This window comes from Candoia aspera, chromosome 5 (genome assembly GCF_035149785.1).
Source record: "Candoia aspera isolate rCanAsp1 chromosome 5, rCanAsp1.hap2, whole genome shotgun sequence".
NCBI classification, from domain to species: Eukaryota; Metazoa; Chordata; class Lepidosauria; order Squamata; family Boidae; genus Candoia; species Candoia aspera.
Genome location: NC_086157.1, coordinates 63,499,015 through 63,523,060, shown reverse-complemented (window position 1 = coordinate 63,523,060; position 24,046 = coordinate 63,499,015). Strand labels below are relative to the sequence as shown.

General features: G+C 36.7%; 1 protein-coding gene across 3 annotated transcripts in view; it reads left to right on the top strand.

Annotated features, from left to right (window-relative positions):
* Positions 1-19,716, top strand: part of HUNK (hormonally up-regulated Neu-associated kinase) — a 50,907-nt gene extending 31,191 nt beyond the window's left edge. The window contains exons 6-10 of one of the 3 annotated variants that reach the window (XM_063305438.1): positions 1,687-1,816; positions 9,955-10,123; positions 14,575-14,655; positions 17,480-17,657; positions 18,094-19,716. In XM_063305438.1, the coding sequence (XP_063161508.1) occupies positions 1,687-1,816; positions 9,955-10,123; positions 14,575-14,655; positions 17,480-17,657; positions 18,094-18,722 (1,187 nt within the window). In that variant the 3' untranslated portion in view covers positions 18,723-19,716. Of the gene's footprint in view, positions 1-1,686; positions 1,817-9,954; positions 10,124-14,574; positions 14,656-17,479; positions 17,658-18,057 lie in introns of all 3 variants that reach the window. The other 2 variants (XM_063305437.1, XM_063305436.1) reach the window with 2 other exon arrangements.
* Positions 19,717-24,046: the final 4,330 nt, after the last annotated feature.

Sequence of the window (24,046 nt, the reverse complement as noted above, 5' to 3'; positions counted from 1 at the left end):
GTATTGTGTGAATCTAGCACTGTCTTTTATAAACCATGGATTAAAATTGGGTGTGAACTTAGCCACTCTGGTATATTCAATAAAACATGAATAAAAGTAATCACTGTCTAATACAGTCTGGAATCTAGCCATTGTAGTCTATAACTCATGGCTTACGGCTTTATATTAAGCATGAATGCAACCATTGTAGCTTGTTGAACAAATTATAGTTATGAAAAACCATGCCAGTGCAATATGTGAACTCAGTTTTTTGGCCTTATTTTCCATAAAGGAAATACTCTATCTACTTTACAGAATTTAAGAAAACCTGGTTAAAATGGTTATTTATAATACAACTTTTATAAAGAATGAATTATCAATCTTACCTTGGGATGTTATTTTCTCAACTACTGAAGTTATCTTTTTTTCTACTGTATAAGGAACTTCCTTAGTTTAACATAGTACGCAAGATGCTTACTTTTTTAATATGTAAAAGCAGTGTGTAGATGCAGTAACTATATTGTATTCCATATTTTGGGAGAAAAACTATAACTCTAGAATATCTTTAGTATCTCTAGGGCATTAAAAACGAAGTGAATTTAGTTGTTTTAAATCTTCTGATACTTGTCCTTTTTATAGGCTAAGAGAATGCATGGGTGGAGGAGAAGGGAACAGCCCTACTGCTATATGTTAAAACAGAAAGTAAAGTGTATAACCGTTTTGAACTGAATACACTTAACAACGTCCATAGTATTTGGAATCAATTCTAAGTCTCACAAAGAATAGGAATCTCATTCCAATACACTTGTTTCAGTTTTTGTCAACCTTGGTGAGGCTGGTAGTAACACCACTGGGGTGGAGTCTGATCTCCCTATTTTCTCTTCCTGAAAGGGCTACACACTGTTCTTTCTCTGGATTATATTCCTTTATCCTCGGTCACACTATTTATAAGGTCAGGTTACATGTAGATGTAGTAGCCCCTTCCCACAATAGCTCCATTTATTTCAGTGAGAGTATGTGCAAAAGGGATGGGAGGGACGCGGTGGCGCTGCGGGTTAAACCGCTGAGCTGTCGATCGGAAGGTCGGCGGTTCGAAACCGCGCGGCGGGGTGAGCTCCCGTTGCTAGTCCCAGCTCCTGCTCACCTAGCAGTTCGAAAACATGCAAATGTGAGTAGATCAATAGGTACCGCTTCGGCGGGAAGGTAACGGCGTTCCGAGTCGTCATGCTGGCCACATGACCCGGAAGTGTCTATGACAACGCCGGCTCCAAGGCTTAGAAACGGAGATGAGCACCGCCCCCTAGAGTCGGATTCGACTGGACTTTACGTCAAGGGAAACCTTTACCTTTACCTATGTGCAAAAGAGTGGGAAGGGCCATAGCCCTTTCTCTGTAGCATTTCCAATTAAAACGATCAGGTGGCAGATAAGGAAAAAGGACCAGTGCCAGCTAGTTTAATCAGTACCAACCAAAGTAAGTCAAGGGCATATAAGAAATAATCATAAAGCTATCTGCTGCACTTATGTGAAAGGGTAGGCCATACTTTAGATTTCCAGAGCTTGTGGGCTGTCCAGTAAGCATCCTTGGAGTAGTTATTGATAGGTTTTTTGAAAATTACTTGTTTGTAATTATTCAGCTTCAAAATAATAAATATAGTTGCAAATAATATGATACTTTCCCCCTTCCTTCATTTTCATTGTCTTTGCAGCAGCTGTAAACTTCTTAAGAATTCTGCTAGAACCAGATCCTGCAAAAAGACCAAACATCCAACAAGCATTAGCAAATCGCTGGCTTAGCGAGAATGGGAAAGCACTGAATAATGTCACATATCCGAACAGGTAATGCGCAAAGGACAGAATGTGCTGGGTATTTGCCAACATGATAAAACTCCACTGAAGACATTGAGGTGGCTTAGATCAAAAGGCTGGATTGGAGCTGTGTTTCTTCTTTAATTTCTCTGCAAGAATCCAGAAGTGGCATAAGACCGCATGATGACCACATTCCTCTGCACTCATTTCTTAATTCCTTTGGTATTTACAAGCTTGAGAATTCTCGGGGGGGGGGGAACATTGCAGCGGTGAGGAGGAAGAACAAAGCTACAAAATAATAGATTTTTCAGCTATTTATATCAAGTTGTTCAAGTAATCAAAATGCTCTCCTACTATTATCTCACATTTAAGAGAAAGAAAGTGTGAAGGCGGAGAGCATAATACCTTGGTAAGACAATCCTCTGGGTTGATAGCTGCAGGGAGAGTTGACCTGGAGATGCTTCTGATTTTCCTCTCTACTTCAACTTAGCTGCTTTGCTATTCCTACTCTTGGTTTTCATTCTCACAGGTTCCTTAGGTTGACCAAGTATGATGTGATGATTAGCATTCTGTGATCTGTCTTAGGCTTGCTCAGATCAGTTCCAAAAGCCCTGATGGAACCTTGGGCTTGCAACATTGCTTTTTCATAGCTTTGCTGTGGTGGTTGAGTCTTCCCAATCTAAATAAAAAGGTTTTTTTAGGATAAAAACCTTTAATAGTTGTGAAATGCTAGTTACTATGGTAATAAGGGTTACATAACACATGGGTGGATATTAATACAGCAGGGAGGCTGGTACCTTTCTAAATGTCTAGTTTAGATTTTATATGATGGATATAAACATTACATTTATATTCTGCTGCCTGGCTGCTGCTAGGCAGCAAGAATGAGCAAAATTTACAACAGTAAATGAACTGCAAGAAAAAAATGACTTTTTTCGAAATGATTGTTGTAGCAGAAAATGAAATAAATCATTATCAGAGCTTGAACTAATCTGCCACTGATTTCTGAAGCACTTCAAGATGTTACACATTTTCTGTGCAAAAGCATATCTTGCAGATGGACAAAGAAAGTGAGAAACTTGCTTGGAGTGTTACACATGTTGATCATATATACTTTCTTAAAATTACATCAGTATCCCAAATGTGATCCACACATTTGGTTGTTCGGGTTTTCCAGTTAGAAAAATTGCAGTGTTTTAGGCAAGCCATTGAATGGGCAGGGCATAATTTCATCAAAATCACATTGTATAAACTCATAAATGTGAATCAGTTCTGAGAATTATTATTCAGTTATTTTTTAAAAAAGAATATTGTAAAAGCTGCTTGTTTGTTCAGATCAAGGGTAGAGTACAATCTGTAGAACATTTCAGTAGCAGCCATGAAAACGAAGAAGTGAAACAAAAGAAAATCCTGAAACACAAACCTGAGTTAGTAAAACCTAAAGGCTTGTCTAACTAGATTTTAAACTGGAGCTGATAAAGTCAGCGCAAGTGCCAGCTTATCTCTGATGAAGGGCATTTCTTAACTGCAGGCAAAGTATGTGAACTGGTTAAGTTAAAAAGCAGTCAGTTTTCTGAATATAAGAAAGAATGTGCCAGATTAGACCAACGTAGTTACATGTAAGTTTACTCAGAAGTAAATACAGTTGAATAGGGTAATGCATAGTCCCATAAAAGTTTATGTAGAATTGCAGTCTGAAACTCCATCATGTTCAGAACCATATTTCCAGTAGTAGCCAACCAGCCAACCAAATCCTTACAGTGTGTTCTAATCAGTTCATGAATACAAAAGCTCTCCCTTATGTTTTTCTTCAGAAATCAATGGCCAGGGATGCTGGCTGAGCATGCCAGTGTGAATTTTCATTTCTTCGAACACAAAAAATACAACAGAACAAATTAGTTTTCACCAGGCTCACAGGTAGGGAGGAAATGAATAATCTTTCCCTCCTTACCTGCTGTAATTTCTATAATTATCAGCTGTTTGCATTTTTTAAATGTCCATATTAAATGCAAAGATTTGTTTAATATAGCCTCATAGTCTGATGCCAAATCTGAACAAATCAAGGATCAATTTTCAGTGAGGTTGAAACAGTCACCAAGATGGTCTTGGTACTATGCCATGCCATTTCCTTGGAACTTAATATCAAATGTGCTACTTTTGCTTATAATTTTTTTTATTTTGTAGAACCTTAGGATATGGGTCAGAGACTGCTTTTAATATTTGGATAGATCATCTACAACAGCAGTTGGAGAAAGCGCATGTCCTTGTTGGTTCTGCTTTACCTTGCAGTGACTGCTGGTCATGGCAACCTTTTGAATTGCCTGGTTGGGATAGGATTGGATTCCTCTGGTTGTTCTAGTCCTTCTTGAATGGGCTATTTCAAAAGATGATGCAGGGGGTCTCTTCTTTGACCCTATGACCAGTGGTTTGTGGTATCCCTCAGGATTTCATCTTCCACTTGATGGAGTTAGCTTATACATGAAACCACTTGAGAGTTTATAAGAGCCAGCTCTGACTACTTTTCATTGAGGTCCAGGGAATCTGTTCAACTTCCAAATCCATTTCTGATGCCAGTAATGGACTAGAGCAGTGGTTCTTAAACTGTTTGACTCAATCACTCCTTTTCATGGTCTCAACAGCAGTAGTCCCAAACTGGATCCTCACTCACAAATTGTTAATTATCCCCAGGATATGCCCAGATTACCCCCTTCAGGGTAATTACTCCCTACTTAAGAACCACTGGACTAGAGGGTAAACGAATGGAAAGTGGTGCTCCCAATCGAAAGGTAGATAAGGAAATAAGTAAATTTATACTCCCAGGAAGACTCAAAGCAAAAGCCAATGGTTGAAGGAGTCATTGGCAAGGAAAGGCTAGTATACCATAGTGACTCACACTTTAGTTGCATCCTGTTTGGACTAATGTAGCATTCTTCATGTGAAACTGTCTTTGAAAAGTGTTTAGAAGTTTCTATTAATTCAGGTTGCCTCCGCCAGAATGTTGACTCTGGCTGGTTATAGTGAGCAAGTGGCTCTCTTGTTAATTATCTTTATTAACTATGAATCTGATTCTTTTTTTATAAGAACTTTATTGATTTTCAAAATATAAGTAAAATACAAAATATAGAATATAGAAAAGCTAGAATATAGAACTAAAGGGGAAAAAAACTATAAAAGCAAAATAGGAAACAAAAACAGAAAGTGACTTCCAACTTCCTTCAATACAGATATGAATAAGTTTACAAATATAATCTCTTACTTTTAGTTAAACCTTAGTAATATTCTTTCTATCAAAACAAACCATCTAATCACTAAAACCCAAAATCAAAGCTTCATTTTTTTCTGACACAAGCAAGTAGTCTAAAAGTGGTTGCCAAGTAAAAATAAATCCAGAAACAGTATTTTCTCTTATTAACGGTGTTAACTTAGCCATTTGGGCCAGTTCCATCAGTTTGATAATCCAGACCTCCAGTGTAGGTATTTGTGGATCTTTCCATCTCTGTGCATATAAAAGTCTTGCTGCTGTAATCATGTATAAAAGCAAAGCCCCTTGTTGTTTCTCTAGCTGTTTCTCCATCAAACCCAAAAGGAACAGTTCTGGGTTTTTTTGTAAGTCCATTTGAAGAATATTTTGAATATTAACACACATTTGATCCCAAAATTTTTTTGCCTTCTCACAAGTCCACCAAAGTTTATAAAAAGTTCCTTCACCAAGAAAACATTTCCATCAAACATTCGTTACTCCATTATACATTTTTGACAACTTATCAGAAGTTAAATACTAGCCGCACATCATTTTATAAAAAATTTAAGTTATAATTGGAAGTAAATTTCAAACCTTTGTTCCACATGTTCTCCCATTGCTCCAACATAATATTGTATCCAAAATTCTTAGCCCATTTAATCATACATTCTTTAACATATTCATCTTCTAAATTCATCTGTAATGACAGTTTGTACATCTTTGTAATGACATGTTCATCGTTTGTACAGAGTTCCATTTCAAATTGAGTTGTTTCATTAACAAATTTAAAGTTCTTTTTATCCACTTTAAAACATTCCAACAGCAGCACATAAGTTAAACCAATGACATGTAAAACCTTCCAACTCTAACATTTCCCTTGTTTTAAGCTTCGGTTCACCCTCTTCGAAGTTTAACAAATCTTTATAATTTAACCAACTTGTTCCTCCCACATTTTCTCTTCTAACAAATGCTTCATGAGGTGACAACCATAATGGTACATTAGGAGACAATCTCGTTTTATATTTATTCCAAACCCTCATTATGGCATTCCTAACAAAATGATTTTTAAAATCTTTATTAACTTTAACTTCATCGTACCACAAATAGGTGTGCCACTCAAATCTCAATTCATGTCCTTCAAGTTGCAATAACTTCCTGTTCTTCAGAGTTATCCATTCCTTCATCCAAAACAAACAACAGGCATCAAAATACAATTTTAAATCAGGTAAACCCGAACCTCCTTGTTTTTTGGCATCTTGTAGCAATTTATATTTAATTCTTGGTTTTTTGCCTTGTCAAATGAACCTAGAAATATTTCTCTGCCATTGTTTAAATGGTGAATCTGTTGTCAAAATCTGTATAGTCTGAAAAAGAAGCATCCTAGGCAAAACATTCATCTTAATCATAGATATTCTTACCATAAGAGACAATTGTAATTTTTCCCATCTTAACATCTTTTTTCACATTTTTCCAAATTTTAACATAATTATTCTGAAACAACATAACTATTCTTAGTTGATAAAATCACCCCCAAATATCTGACCATTTTTGCAATCTTAAAACCAGTGTTACCCATTAACAGTTCTTGATTGGATGAGGTCATATTTTTGATCAACATTTTGGTTTTTTGTTTATTTACTTTAAGACCCACCAATGACCCAAATTCTTTCAGTTTCTTCATCAGATTTTCCACAGTATCCAAAGGGTCCTGTAATATCAAAACTAAATCATCAGCAAAGGCCCTCAGTTTAAAGACCTCTTTTTTAATCTTTAAGCCCTTTATTTGTTTGTCTCTTCTAATATCTCTATTAAAAACTTCCAACACCAAAATAAAGAGCAAAGGCCACAAAGGACATCCTTGTCTTGTTCCTTTTTGTATATATTTATGAATCTGATTCTTGACCCAATTTAAAGTGCTGGCTATTATCTGTCAACCACATATAGCTTGGGACCAGGCTACCTGACATGCAGGATGGCCATGCTCTGGGTCCCGTCAGCCAAGGAGTGTCAGCTGGCAGGGACCAGGAGACATGCCTTTTCTGCCGTGGCACCTGCCCTCTGAAACATCCCTCCTGAGATTAGGATGGCCCGACCCTGTTGGCTTTTCAGAAGGACTTGAAGACCTGGTTATGTGCCCAGGCCTGGGACCCGGAGTGTTTGAAGGGCCCCGTTTCATAGTTGTGCTGACACTGACAGATTTTAATATCTCTTGGCTGTATTTATATTTAATTTTCTGTATTGTTTTAATTGAGTGTTTTTATTATTGTTAGCTGCCCAAAGTCACTGGTCTCAGATGGACAGCTCTATAAATTGAATAAATAAATAAATAATATTCAGGCTTATAACAGCAACCTTGTTTTTAATCCAGCCAACATCAGGAACATACTTGATGAGATTATGAAAACCTCCTTGGTGGCTCCTTGCAGGCTTTGGAATTCCCTGCCACAAAGTTTTTTTCCCCCCTTTAATTGAGGCAGGCTTTTGACATGAGTCTAGGTAGAATGCTGTCAGTTTTTAATTATATTCAGTTATATTTAATTATGTTTTCAGTTATCTTTTATTTTTATAGCCACCTTGAACACTGTTTCTGGCAGAAAACAGGGCATAAATTCAATGTAAATTACTGCTTGGGGAATTTTATTAGTTTTGCTAGTAATCAGTACAGAGATAACAGTAGAAAGTATAAATGGCATATATTTTTTCATGAATAAGTTCCACATAGCTTTTAATAAGTTGTTATTACTAAGTACACTTCTGAAAATAAATAATTACTGATCTTTACTGGGATGCTTCAAAAAAAAAACAATTGCCTTTATTTTTAAGACAGAATAAAATACAGACATAACAAGTTGCAATGACCATGGACATTTTTCATCACCATCTGTATATTTGGAAGCAGTGGTAATAAGAATGAGAAATCTTTTGTACTCAAAATTTACACATGTAGGCCTTGATTAAGCCAAAGTCAAGCACATTTAATTAGCTTGATTTTAATAGGAGAATTTAGGAAGTGCTTAATTTCTTGTTGCTGAATTGACATTCAGATTTAAAGCTTCAAAGAAGTAATCTGGGCTGCTTTGAATATTTATATAGAAGTCACATGTAACTTGTCTACTACTTGTCTACTACCTATTGAGAATAATGTTGCAGAAATCATCTGAAATGGAAACTAGACACTTTTAAGAGCATGGTGCTGGATGGTGGTGATGAATGAACTGAAAATCTCTTAATTGAATGCAGTTACAAGGATATTTTCAAGAGCTCTGTTTGCTATTTTAAGAGTTTTGTTGCATTCATTTACAACTGTTTGTTTAGCAGTAGCTCTGTTCTAGCCTTTCACAACTGCACTCTCTGGACTAGCACTTCTGGAATTCCTAGGCAGATGGTAATGCTGACTGAGAGTTCCGGGGATGGCAGTGCACATCAAGAAGACACCATATTTTAGAAGGGCATGTAATCAGTTCTGTTCTCTCCCATACCATTGTTTATTATTAGTTAAGAGTTTCTTGAGGTGGATAGCAAGGCTATGTCCATTGGCTTCATTTCACTATCCCTCCATTAGAGGACACGCTTGTGGAGAAGACCCTGTTCTATACATGAAGAGTTTGACCATGATCTGGAAACCTGTACGCTCAAAATTGTACAATAGAGGTGGAACTTACATACATGATTAATGGTCCTGTTCTCCCTCTCATGTAATTGCTTATCATTGAGAGGGGACAGGGAAGTTGAGAATGGATGTTATTTAGTGATAAATGAATGAATGAATATTTCTTTAAAAATGGAGATAACAGGGAAACTGAGGATGGATGATATTCAGTGGTATATGCACCCAATAAATAAATACATAAATCTTTAAAATGTAGACAACCCTCCCCAAATAGGGTTGTGAATATCTATCACATACATACATTTTTAAAGATACAATTGTTTTATTAAAAAAAAATCTACATATTAATAACTTTCAGCTTTCTCTTGAGGATGGATGTTATTTAGTGGTATATAAATCCAATGAATGAATATTTCTTTAAGAACGGAGACGACAGGGAAACAGGATAGATGATATTCAGTGGTATATAAACCCAATAAATAAATAAATCTTTAAAATGTAGACAACCCTCCCCAAATAGAGTTTATGAATATCTATCACATACATACATTTTTAAAACTACAAACTTTTCCTTTAAAAAATCTACATATTAATAACTTTCAGTTTTCTCTGTAGTGTTCTGCAATACCTTGCTGTAAAATCAAAAGCTGCAAAAAATGCAAAGGGAAATCCTTTTCAATAGTTCTTGCTGGCTTAACTTAAAGGACTTCCTGGGTGAGCCATTATCTTGGGACTTCTGGTGGCAACATAGCGGACTGAACATCTGTGCCTGTGGGCTCAGCAGGCAGAGATGACAATGCAGCAGTATTTTTGGGCTCAGGCAGGTTTTCCTGAAGCCCAGGAGTGTTTTCCGGAAAAAGGAAAACACCAGGAATCACCCCCTCTGCCCTCCGGATGGCTGCTTATAGCCAGAAAATCACAAACAGCATTTCTCATTCTGGTAAGAGCTTAGCTGAGAGGTGGGGGCATCGCCATTTTCCAAGCCACGCTGTAGCCTTAAAGGGACACTAAGACCGGCCACTCCATTTCTAAATCACCCAATTTGTATTTATTTTAAGTACATGTACCCTAAGAGAGGCTTTCTACAGCAACATACATACATTTTTAAAGATAAAAACTTTTTCTTTAAAAAATCTACATATGAATAACTTCCAGCTTTCTCTTTTCAACAAAGCCTGAACAAAATTATCAGCTCAATCATACCTTTTTGTCATATTAGCTAATACTGTCATTTTCAAGAATGCCATAGCCTTTAGGATTGCCACCCTCCTCTTGAGAACCTTGGAAGATAGCCTATTATCATTTTTCTTTTTGCAGAATTCATCTAGAAGACATAAGCCAAAGTGTGCTGCTGTACATGACAGAAAAGCTTGGCTATAAGAATAGTGATGTGATCAACACTATTCTCTCAAACAGAGCTTGCCACATGCTTGCCATCTACGTCCTCCTTAATAAAAAGCTAGAGCGCTATACAGCAGGCGTAAAAGTAAGTATAGCTTTGAATGATTGTTGAACATGACGAAGTTGAATAGGGTGACAGTGGATAAAATGGGGCTATTGAGAAATAAGTGCGCATGGGGAAACGCTTCAGCTTTGCAAAAATAGAAAGAAAATCTGAAATACTAAAAAATACATTTTCACTGACCACAGAATGCTGAGCATCTCTTGGAAGGAAACTGAAAATTAGGAAATGGAATATCTGGAAAAAAGGCATGGCTGATTTGAATCATTAAACAAGAACATCCCTTGGGTAAAAAAGTAAACTTCAAATTTAGTCACTGCCCATCTCGCTCAGGGAGCAACTCTGGGTGATTTACAATAAAAACAGGAATAAGTAATCATTAAAATACAGTAAAACAATATTCTTACATAAAAGTACAATCCAAGACCACTTTTATTTCAAGGCCACTCAAGAAAGCTTTCTCTGCACATAAAATGCTTTTTCCTGGGGTCTGTCCCACTTTGCCAACATTTTATTGCTGTTTATTATGACAAAAAAATTTTTACCTTAAAAAGGGTTGGTTTGTTTTTTCAAGTTTAGGGAACAATGTTAACAAGCTGTAATCTACCAGGCTAAACTAGTAGACTTTAACTGAAATAGAGCCATTTTGATGCTACTTGCTTATCACGTGTACATTTTCAAACAATTCAGTCAGTAAATAAATAGGTTTGAGCGGCATATCAATTAATCAGTAACTTACTAGACTGTAAGGAACATAGCTATTTTTTCTCAGTATACCATACTTTTTGTGATTTTCTGAGGCAAAAATAATTTAATTATGTAATACAAAAAGAAAAAAAAAGGTAAGATGAAAAGTATCACTTTCTATAATTTTAACCAATTTTCTTAAAAACAAATACATTTTGTACAGTCATAATGTGTTTATTTGGAAATCCTGTTTATTTTAATGTCATTGTTGATTTGTCTAGTAATGACTTAGGCATTAGATGATTTGAGATAAATCTTCTGTATGAGAAAAGAATATTCGTATATTTCAAATAACTATACAAATTTCTGAATTAAAAATAAGTCAGAATAAACTTTTTTCAAAGTCCAGTCCTGGGGTGGTTTAATTAGGGAAAAGTTCCAATGAGTTTAGTGCCTTTTAAACCCACATAAGTATATATTGTATAGATTTATAATCTTCAGAATTCAAAAACAAAATCTGCCATTTTGTTTTAGTAAAAGCATTAAAATAGTGGGACCTGTCCTTGGAAAAGGCTGGACGAACTTATTTATGTTTAACGTATTTAGTATTTTTAAATGGCATTGAAAAATAGAAATGTACAGCAGTTCATGGCCCTTTTAGTCCATAGTCTAATCTATTTAAACAAAACAGTTCTCACCTCTGACCTTATGCAATAAATTTTTCTCATTTGTCCTCCATTAGCACAGGTACAGTATCTGTTCCATTCTTTACATTCCCTTTCTCTATCATTATTGGGGAAGTTCTATAGTGTGACAAATACTTGATTTACTGCGTTGAAAACTTGCTCTAACAATAAAGTGCAGTAGTTGGAATTTTTCTTGCAGCTTATTACAGTGCATCTCTATCACCTCTATCACAAATGCTTTCTGACTGATCTCTTCCAGGATATTTCAGTCCCGGTTCATCTCCCTTTCTGCCTCTCTTTTCATGGCTACTTCTCCAGAGAATGTGCCATTTTAATCCTTTTGGGTTTATTAGTAGTAGTAGTAGTAGTAAAAACAAACAAAATTCCTGCCATGTGTACTAACTCCCATTGTCATTTGATTTTATTTCTGTTAGAACTCACCATTTGACTTCAGTGTTAGGAGGAACAGTACTTGTCATTCAGGGCTATTGTCCTACAAAATAAAATCAATGTGTATCTTACATTTGAATAAATTTCCATTGCAATAAATCAATAACAATATCCATATTTTATTCTTAAATGATACATCTCTATGTTACAGCGGATACCTTATTGGTATGTGATTGATTGATTGATTGACTGATGCCCTCAGGTCGATGTCAACTCTTAGCAATCACATAGGTAAATTTTCTCCAGGATAATAACATGTACCACATTCTATTAAGTACCCAGACAAGTACTTTAAAAAAAAATCAGTCATTCAGGTTTTGTTGTTCGTTTGTTTTTTAAATAATCATCAATATGCTGATGATACTCAGTTATACATCTCCATCCTGGGGGAAGTAAGTGATGCTGTGACTGCCTTCTCCAGGTGCCCGGGGGCTGTGGGGGCCTGGATGGGGAACAATAGGCTTCAGCTGTACCCTGGTAAGATGGAGTGGCTGTGGGTTAACGGCCCCTCTGCTCCTAGGAATTTGCCATCTTTAGTCTTGGATGGGGTTGCACTGCCCCAGACAGACCCAGTGCGTAACTTGGGGGTCCTCTTGGACTCATGACTCCTGCTCAAGAGCAGGTGGCAGTCGTGGCCAGAAGGGCCTTTGCGCAACTTTGTGTTGTGCACCAGTTATGCCCCTTCCTGGAGCGAGAGGCCCTTCAAACGGTCACTCGTGCCCTGGTCATCTCCCATATAGACTACTGTAATGCTCTGTACATGGGGCTACCCTTGAAGAGTATCTGGAAGCTACAGCTGGTCCAAAATTCAGCTGTGTGGGCGATCTTGGGTGCTTCAAGATCAGCACATATTACCCCTTTGCTGCACAAGCTGCATTGGGTTCCAGTCTGCTTCTGGGTCCAATTCAAGGTGTTGGTTATCACCTTTAAAGCCCTACATGGCATGGGGCCAGGTTACCTAAGGGACCGTTTCATCCCGGTTACATCAACCCATCCCACCTGCTCATGCAGAGAGGGCATGCTGCGGACCCCGTCTGCAAGAGAATTCCATCTGGCGGGGTCCAGGAGGCCGGCCTTCTCTGTAGCAGCTTCCGCCCTTTGGAACACTCTTCCCCAGGAAGTGAGGCTAGCCTCCTCTCTTTTGGACTTCAGGAAATGATTGAAGACCTGGTTTTGTTACCATGCCTGGAGTGGGGAGAGGAAGAGCCACTCTTGGGTTTGGTTGGCTCCCTAGTCCTGCTGAGGCCAGTTTTGTTCCCCTTTGGGTGGTATTAGAAATGCCATTACTTGGATCTCATTACATTTTATATGGTATTATTTATGATTTTATTGAATTTTAAACTGTTTATTGTGAACCACCCAGAGTCCCCCATATGAGGGAGATGGGTGGTGATAAAAATCTGATCAGTTAATAAAATAAATAATGGGGGACACCTTTTTAGTCTACCAAAAATGTTTAAATGATTCATCTAGTCAATTAGTTAGAGAAATACTGCCATCTTCTTGGCCTTTGAATTGGCTTTTATTAGATTCTTTTTTGACAGTTTTCTTCCTTGAAGAAATCCACAGAAATACCTCTCTTCTTCTTCTGCATAACTTCATGCCAAAAAGATGGGCACCAATTCCTGAAATTAATTTTATATATCAAAAGCTGGCTTATAGTGAAGAACATTTTATCTTAATCATATATCATGAACTGCAGCTGCTTAGCGAACCTGTTTTGCTAAGAGTATAGAAAGTTGCTTAGCATATCACAGACTCACACACGGCAATCTTGGTGAATCATTCAGTTGCTGGCCATGTTACTGGAAACCACAATATTTCTGAGGCAGTCAGAATTAAATAACGGACTGCAAGCTGTCTTTGACATAGTTCTAAAATGTTCAGTTGTGCTTTTTTGAACAATGAAAAAGAATTCTTCATTGTTTTTCCCTTCATTAGAAGGTCTAAACTCCCAGCATTGCTACCTTGAAGTTAAATAAATACTAACTTGTACATCTCATCAGTAGCCTGTCCTTTGGGTTCACATTATAGATTCCTCTTTTTTGAAACATGGGAAATGTGACCATTAATAAGGAAATTTATTGTAACCACAGTGCTCTTGGGACAATTCCTGTTAATCATATTAAGATGATTTAGAGGTTTTTTAATTTAAATATCAAGGAAATTGGCTGAACTTAGAATTTATTTATTCTGTAGTTTTATATTGCATTGTTTTAATTGTGTCTTATTGTAAACTGCCCAGAGTCCCTCCTTGGGGGGAGATGGGCGGTGATAAATTTGATAAATAAACAAACAAACAAACTTAGCTTTGAAATACTATGTTGTACTTGCTTTCCAACTTAATTGCATTACACTGATGTCTAGTTTACATGAATGGGGAAAATAATAAATTTATGTATTTATTTATTCCTCACATTTCTTCACCACCCATCTCACCAAATGACTCTAAATGTTACCTGTTTACTCATATGGTAATATATTTTGTTAGTTGTCACAATTTCTGAATTAAAAAAACTAATATTTGTTGAGCTAATTTGAGAAAGTTATGTGTAGAATGGAAGTAATACATATTAATCTTTTAAGTATTTTTTTCCAATTTTATGTCCTAATTTGCAGTTTATCTTTGTCTTCTTCTTTTCATCTTTCCAGAAGACTGAAACTTCTGATAATATGTGCACAAACCAATTGTGTCGGTTAGAAAAATACAAATCAAATAAGGATTCCTATGAGGTAAATCTTTTGTTTTAGTCATTTGGAACCAGACAGAATTTGGACTTTCCACTGATTATTACTATAAACCAACAGACTTTTGATTTAATAAAGAATGCAAAAATAAATCCATTCCCAGACATTTCTGACTTTGTAAAAGTTGTTTGGAATTGATAGGCGTATAAATATTGTTGTAAACCGCCCAGAGTCCCCCGATGGGAGGAGATAGGAGGGGACAAATTAGAGAGAGAGAGAGAGAGAGATAGAATGAGTTTTATAAAATGTCTTGCTCCAAAAACATGTCCTGGTTTATTCTTCTCCTTGGCCAAAGAATTCTGAGAAATTAGTATCACTCAACATTCACTCAATATCCACTTTTTCTTCCAGTTTGGGCGGTGAGAAACAGAATATTGGTGTGGGATATTATCAAGATTTACAGATGTATAAAATGTTTTAAAGGGGGAGAACTGATGGGGGGAACCCCACTCATTCCAAAATGTCCCTCTTCTCCTAGATCTTTCTCTGCTATCTTAATCTGGCAATCAGCACTAAAATATAGCTCCCAGCACTTGCAGAGAGAATAGATTTCAGATTGGTGCAATAAATCTAATATTGTGAGGTTGCTGAAATTGTTTTAAATACCAAAACAATTAGATATTGTTGCTTTATCTTGCTCTGCACATATTTGCTCTTGCCATAAAAAAGTAGTATAGCCCAGCACAGCCTAGATATTGAAATAAATCGCAGTTAATAGAAAGAACAACGTAATGAAATAGAAAAATACTTTGTTCATAAAAAGATTCAATCCTTGTACCTGAAAGAACGTTTTCATTCTATGTCATATCCTGCTTCAGTGCCAATTTTATTATTAGTGCATGCTAACAAGTGGCTTTCAGGGCCCCAAGGTTCTTCCATTTGTTGTGAAAAGACAGACATTTCAGTATTCTTCAGCCATTATCCACAAAATGTCCCTTTCAGTTTAACTTGCAGTTATAGACATCCTTTTGTCTATAACTTCATGAACAGCTATTCTGAATGTAAGAGATGCTTGAAAGTGCATTTGTGTATTACCATGGAGATGGAGGCAGACCCCATGTAGGGTTCTGCAATACCTTGCTATAAAATCAAAAGCTGCAAAAAATGCAAAGGGAAATCCTTTTCAGTAGTTCTTGCTGGCTTAACTTAAAGGACTTCCTAGGTCAGCTATTATCTCCTTTCCTGTATGTGCAAGGAATAAAGACCCATATCGCAAGTTGATCATGAGGATGGATTGGATAAAGATTATAAAGTACACCATGCTATTGAAAAGTGCACCATAAAATACGATTAATGACACAGTTGATAATCTACTACTTTCAACATTATTTTTGAAAAATGCTCTCTGTGGGGCAGCTTTCAAAAAGTATTTGAAATTAACAGTTTGTCCGGAATGTAGCAGCTCCTTTATTACGTAATTATGTGATCATGTGACTGCACTGCAGTAGCAGCTGCACGGATTCACCCGATTCAGAGCCCTATTGTCTGCTTTTAAAATTCTGTGTTTGGGACCAAAGTATTTAGGCATCCATTTCCCACTCAAAATATTCTGCTTATTGAGAAAGACTCCTCATATGTGCATGTGTGGTATGTAAAAGAACCCCAAGAGAAGACATTAATAGCAGTCTACAAATACTTTAAAGATTATGACATGCAAGAGGTGATGAATCTATTCCTTGTTGAAACTGAAGGTAGGACAGGGACAAAATAATTGATATTAAAAGGCTAAATATTAGGCAGAATTTCCTGATGGTTAGAGCTATTACGTAGGAGAACAATCCTCTTAGATCTGGAATGGACTTCCTTCGCTGGAGTTTTTCCAACAGGCTGGAAGGCCACCTGTCTAGGCTGGTTTAGTAGATTCATGCACAAGCAGGGATTTGGCCTGGATCACCTATAAACATGGTGATCATATTTTCTTGACAAACCTGAAAAAGGGGCAAATCTGAAAGATGCTCATAAGGATAAAAAAAAAAGTTTATAACTGCTTTACAAAGGAAAATTCAAGAGCAAAACCAAGAAAAACTTTACAAAAATGCATATTCTAATAAAAATATCTAAAGTCAAACACTGAATTGAAAAGACAATTCAGTTTCCATATTTTTCACATGAATATGAAAGACTGTGCATTAAGTGGTACCATTTGTATGGTAAAAGTTAAATGACCAAAATAAAGGACAAAAGTGAGTTTTTGAAAAATAAATCTAAAAGACAGCTTTCTGAAATAAAGGACTGTTCTTTATCATAAAGGACGTGTGGTCATTGTACCTATAACCTTCCCTTCTGGCCATATATTCTATGGTTCTAACTCCTGAGCTTGGTTGGGTTGGGATTGGGGAAAGATTTATTTGTTGGCTACCGTAGACCTTGGAGCTCCCCTCCAAGGAAAGCTTGTTTTTTTTCCCTCTGAACAAATTTATAGAAAGCCTTCCTTTATTTTAGGAGGATCTTCAGTTAAGTATATTTACTTGCTGTTCTAATTAGTTATGGTTTCACTGTTTGATTTTTGTTTTGTTAGATTTTGCCACTCTCATTTGTTATGGGCCTCAGAAATACTTGTAGATAGCTTTAAAATATTTTAAAAGAAATATAGTCAATTCTAGCAAATGAAAGAAGTTCTTTTTAGTTGGGGCTTTGAAAAGGTTCCTAAAATCATTTTGATGTAATCAAGAAAATTACAGTCATGATATATTTATCTCCATTGATGTGTTGCTTTTCAAACTCTGGATGTTGCTTTTAAAAAAAAAGTTTTTAAAACCTTTTGAAATGCTTCTGGCAAGCCAATTTTGTGTGTGCTTTAAATCTGAAGGACAAAAAAAACAAGGAACAAGAAACAAAAGATGACCCTTCTCACCCATTTCTGAAGAAATCTGAGAAAAATCCCCCAACATACAAAGAACCTTCGTCCTGCCTTACCACACAGATGCAAAACAAAAAATCCCTGCTAAGTGATCGAAGGGCTAGTCATGGAGGAATGCCTGAAAAAGGTATGTGGAAGTGTTACTTCCGCTGTGCTGATTTGTTGGTTGTAGCATTTCACAGACTAATGGGGCTTCACTATTTGGACAGTAGCTACTGACACTCTATTCAAAGTTCAGGTGTGCCCTCAGTCCCAAAATAGTTACACCCTTATCATTGGGGAGTCAGAAGTGTGCACAAATGAGTAGTAGCACATTGTAAATTAAACATTTGTTTGCAGTATTATCTCAATTATATTTTCAAATTCAGGATATGGGTTTTAATATTGCACAGCCCAAAATCCTTCCATAAAGTTTGTTTCTGACCCTTGTTAAGCAAGTTCTCACTTAATTAAAGCTTGCATTCTCTTTTGGGGGGGGGTGTAAAAAAACCAATCTTCCCTAGTTGTTTTTCTGTATTATATCAAAGATTCTCCTAGTAATTTGAATCATTTCCATGAAGCAGCAACAGGCAAGGCGGGCTGTGTCACTTCCTATTCTCTGGAATACCTTGAAATTCAGCAACCAGTTCCAAGGACCCCAAGACTCAGGAAACGGCAAGATTCACCTCAACAAGAGCCCTCAAGTCCTGGCAGTCAGAATTTGGATTCTCCTTTGATTCTGAACATTGTACATTCTTTTGAAACCGGTGATCGAGAGGATCAGATAGACCAAGTCTCTCCATCTCATCAGTATCGGATGCTTAGCTCACCAGTAAATTTTGGTCGAAGAAGTTCCAGCGAAAGAACATTGTCTCCACTCTTCCAGCCTGGGGGCACTTCTCCCAGTCCCACTAAAAGTCCAGTGCACCCCACTCAACTTTCATTTACATATGATGAAAAAAGCAGCTCTTTCAAAGAGGAAGCTGTCTCTCCAACACAGCTGAATGTCTCGAATCCTTTGGGGAGCCCTAATTGTGTGAAAAGTAGAGGCCGATTCCCCATGATGGGCATTGGACAGATGATGAGGAAAAGGAATCAGTCAGTAGGATCGCCCACAGAGAAGTCTCTAGAAGCAAGAATGCCTCAGTTGCAACAAATGAGCCCCACACAAATTTCATTCAATATCACAGATCCTATAAATGGCCAGTGCTGAGCCATTGTAAACACCTAAAATTGTTTTGTGCTGGTTTTGGGAACTCTTCCATTGAAACTTAACAATCACTTTTTTTCTGTACAGCTTGTCATTGTATCTAATAAGAAAACCAAAAGCCCAACTATTGTGGCATTTGCTCATGCAGTTGACAAAAAGATAAGTATGTCAAGTGATGTAAAGTGGTTTTTAAAACCTACATAATCTCACGTAGGTAGCGTTTGGCTATGTCCTTATATTACCTATAAATGTATGTAAACCAGAACACTCCAGGTTAACAGCTTGACTAAATGGTGAAATATTAATTGGTTAGAATGCTACTCTTACTTCTGAAGCTATGATTCTGAACTTGTGTTTTTCTGACACCAGTATTATTCATATCACTTAAAGAGGGAGAAAAAATAGACCTTTTTCTCCTGTTTCTCAAACAAATTTGTCCTCTTAGTTCATATATAGGAGGGAAAAAAAGGAAAAATATAGCAGAAAGAACTTGGAATAAAAGCACAAAAGCCTGACATTCAGAATGAAACATAGAAAAAAGCAATTTTTACTGTTTCATTCTACATTACTTAAAAGCTGTCTCTTTTTTCTAAAGAAAAGGTTGATTGCGAAGAGATGCTATTGAACAGGGATACGATCATCTTAAAATAAGGAAATCTGTGTTCAATTTTTTTTTTCATCATGAGACTAGCCATGCTTTTTAAAAGGCTTATCTTTTTTGTATTGTTGTATTATTTCTGTGAAACTGTCCATAGAAAAGCTATATAATCTCCATTTTAGTAAAACTGTGTTAAATATACTTGAAAGTGTTGCTGGAAGACTTTGCACTGTATTAAGAGGATGTTAACCATAAACATATCTGCTAGCCATTTACAAAAGTAATGACTGGTAATTTAGTTGAGTATAAAAAAAATCAACAGTATCATAAAGCAGAAAGATTAACTTTTGTAAAAAAACAATTATCTTCTGTACTCTGCAGTTCTTTTTATTTCACAGTTTTAAAAAAATGTCAGCATAAGAAATAGGCTTATTTTGTGCAAATATTTGGCTGAATTGTTAATCATAATAAAATTAGCCTGGCACAACAGCAGATTATCACTAATAATGTGTGCTTTCCCTTTTTTAGCATACACAATATGTGGATGTTAATACCTTCTTAGAAGACAAACCAGAATTAAGTACTTATTTTGATACTTGATCATTCTGACATGTTAAAAAAGGCCAACACCCTCCATACACAGATGCTCTTCTAGAGCCACAGTACTCCTTTTAAATCAGTGAGGCTGTGCTCATGGATGAGCACATTCAGATGAAAGCACTCTGACCCATTTTTTATTCCAAAGGTGGTGTTACTTTAATCCAGCAGCAAGAACATACACTCTTGTACATGAAGATCTCCAAAATTCCATTTACCGCGGAGACTATGGTGGCTGTACCTGGTCACTGGGATTAGGTTCCTTAAATGGCGGATGAAATGTCATTATGCCTGTATTTGGAGTATACTACTGGCCACATAAGGAAACTGAGATGACTAGATGTTCCTCTGTATGAAGAAAAATCCCTACAAAGAGCAAATAGAAGGTGAGAATTTAAGCTTAGTCTTGTCCCTGATTGGCAAGCTTTCTGAGCACTAGAATATTTTTCCCCAATGAAGATGCTTTCATTCTACCTTTGGGGCCCACACATGCAGTCTGAAACCCAGCCACAGTTTTACTACCAAATCTTCTTTTCATGTTCTGAAGAAGCAACAGGATGAAAGCAGGTTGTGCTTCAGTGAACTACTTTTGGTCTGGATGAGGGTTGGAAACTTTTCAGTGAGAAAGAATCACATTTTCCAACACCCATCATGTGTAGACAAGTTCAGAAGAGCTAGGTAACAAAATAAGAGAAATTCCAACATTCTTACCTTTCATCACCTAGTTGCACTTGTCTGAGATTTTTATAGCCCTGTTAAACTTGAGTTTGTCCACTTAAGGGATGTTCAGATCCCAGACTCAGACTTGGTGATCTCCAGAAGATGGATCCCTTATTCGTACCTTTTCCTAGTTTTATTTAGTATACTTTTGTCTGTACAGGCCCTCTCCATCAACAATGCATACTGCATTTCCAATTTTTAAAGCAGATTACAGTTCATCCGATCAAGAATGTAAACAAAGAAGCACCCTCTTGCAATGGGATTATGGCAGGTCTTGTGTTTCTCAAATTTTTAATAGCCCTTCAATATTTTAGTACTGTTTCAAAAACATTCAGTTGGTGTATCAGAATCTAGACACCAATGAACTTTTTGGATGATACTTACCAACACCAGAAAACTGGTAAGATTGTAATATTCTGCATGGCATCTTCTATGTGCATCAGACTTGTGTACTTGAATTGCAAATATTAAATTGAATTACCAACTAAGATTTATTCAGAACTCAATGTGAAATATTGGGGGGAAGCAAAAAAACTGTATATTTTTGTGAACACGTTATAAATACATGTAATATTGGAATGAAACAAGTGTTGCTGGACCTTTTTATTAACTCTACTGTATACACAATTTAGCTTACCAGTTGCTTCCTAAGAATTGTTTCATGTTTGCCAACAAAACACAAATAATGCAGTAAGCACTGTCTTGATATTCATAAGTTAGTACAGTCTTGTGAAATGTAATTCTTGCAAAATGACACGAATGTATGACAGTTATTAATTGATATATTTAGGTGACTTATATAAGTCACCTAAATATATGACATATTCAACTATTTTACATCAATGTACGAAGTTATCCATAAAAATGTATACATAACATGAAATCTATGCCAAAGGGAATGCCCTAGCTAGCATTTCTTCAAACCAGCTAGAGGAAAAGGTGTAGAATGCATTTTTTCTGGCATGCAAATTTCACAGTGTTCTTCCATGCCACACTTGGGAAAAATTCACAGGACTCAGAAGAATTCTGCCTTCACATTTTTAACTCAACCAGATTGATCTCACATAATAGTGAACAGAAGGAATTTGAGACTTTTTCACGCATTTGTTATTAATTTCAAAAATCAATCTTCCCGTGCAACCACTCCATAGCAGCCTACTGTAAGGAATGTTTTGCAAGTTGCTAGACAAATATAATCAGTTCCATGTGGACAAATGCATAGACTCTGGGGGAGGAGAGTCGTAGAACCTTACTTGCTTTTCATGAAGAAAGAGTTAAGGCCTGTACTTCATAGAGCACTGGTAGCTGAAGGACACGTAGCAGGTGGGCAATTTGAAACAAAGTGAGCTGGAATTCTGCCTTCACCTATGGGCTTGCTTGGAGTGAGCAATGATTAGCTGAAAGTCTTCTCTGTGAGCTCCAGGTCACAAGCATCTAGGCAACATCATGCTAAAAGCATTTGAGTTACGCAGTTGGTGAGAACAATGTATAGTGACGGAATGTTTAGTAATAATAGATTAGTTTACTAGTGTAATTGGAATTATTAGCAAATGAAAAGGCTAATGATACAGCAGAGCTCTATGACCAAATCTAAACATTATATATCAGAATTCATTCTGGGAGTTACATTTGCAAAACATTCAGAGATGCCAGGATAAAAAGGCTACTCTATATGGTATTTTCTTTAACTCCTATTTTTCTCTACTATTTCATAACGAACTCCCCTTGTACTTTTTGCTCCAATATGAAGGGTTTTGTTCGCTTGGTTTACAGTGGCACTCGGCCACATGTGTGATCATTTAGCAACTGGCAATATGATCACTTTGAGTCAGCTCCTCCTGGCAAGTCATCTAAAGCTTCTCTCCTGACTCCTGCAGTTCAGTTTAATTCATGCTATTAAACTTTCAGAGTTAAGATTGCTGAAATGGATTGCGTCACAAAGCTAGCCACTTCAAACAATCAGCTTGCTACATGTAACAGCCACTGTGCTGTTGTGATTAAGATGGCCACTAACATGGAAGGACATACGTATTAACTGGGCAAATTGGCGATGTGGTTAAATAAAATCTGTTCTTGCTAATTCTCTAGCAAAGAGAGAAATGTGATAAATACTAACAGAGAATAAGCTGGTGCCCAGTCCTGACATTCAAGAATTTTTTCTATCGTGAACTAATTGGTTGTTGTTGGTTAATATAGCCTTCTCCAACATGGTTCCTCCCAAAGGCCTTATGGGAATTGTAATCTGAAGGCAGTCAAAGTAAGGCTGCTTTAGAAACTTACTGATATTTTGATGGTTTAGGGGGAAAATACTGTCCTATTTGTTATTTGATGTCTGTGTTTCTAGCCTCATAAAGGCTCTGGAACTTTGTAGCTTGGGAAAGCACCTTTTGAGGACACCCAGGTTTCAGGAAGCCAACCTCAGGGAGGGGAACAGCAACTGTTAAAAGAACATGAACAGATCTCTATTAGACCAGAACAAAGGGCTCTAGTCCAGCACTGTTTTCCACAAAGATAGGCTCACAAGGGAAGTACAAAGAAAATAGAAGTCTCTGCAGATGTTCCCTAACCAGTCGCATTCAGAGGTATGGAGGGAAAAAATAATTCTGACTAGAAACTGTTGATTGCCTTACTCTGTGTGAAGGTTTTTAATCCCATTTTCAGGGTTACTAGAATCCCAACATTCTTCTAGTAATATCTTCTAGTAACAAATACCGCAGTTTAATTATGCATTGACACCAGGAGGGCTTTGTTTTATCTAGTCTGAATCTCCCACCAGTTAGCATTTTGAAAGAAAAATGGATATGCATTGTACATAATTTTATATACCTTTATTGTGGCTTTTCTACACTTAAAAGCCAAAATACTGTAATCTCGACTCTTCAAAAATTGCTGTGGCCTCTTTATGACTATTGCTTGTTTCTGTACTTTTTCTTGGTAATAACCTTTCAACCAAAACTATTCTTAATAATCATAAAGCCACTGATGCTTTTTTTACCCCTGGCATTATGATTAAACAGTGCCTAATAGAAAGACTTATGAATTTCTCCCACCTTTGAAATAATTTCCTATCCCTGACCCTTTCTTCTCCCACCTTCCTGCTTTACTGATAAAATGGTGTACCACCACCCATCCCAAAGCCACTCTCTTTTTCTTGTAAGGCTAAATATAGTTGGGAAAGAAAAATTCTTTTTCCCCTTCAAATCAGTCTTCTCATTATGTGGCCAAAGTATTTCCGTTTCGCCTTTAATATCATTCCCTCAAGTGAGCAGTCTGGCTTGATTTCCTGGAGGATGGACTGGTTTGATCTTCTTGCAGTCCAAGGCACTCTCAGAGTTTTCCTCCAACACCACAGTTCAAAAGCATCTATCTTCCTTCTCTCAGCCTTATGGTCCTGCTCTCACAGCCATATGTT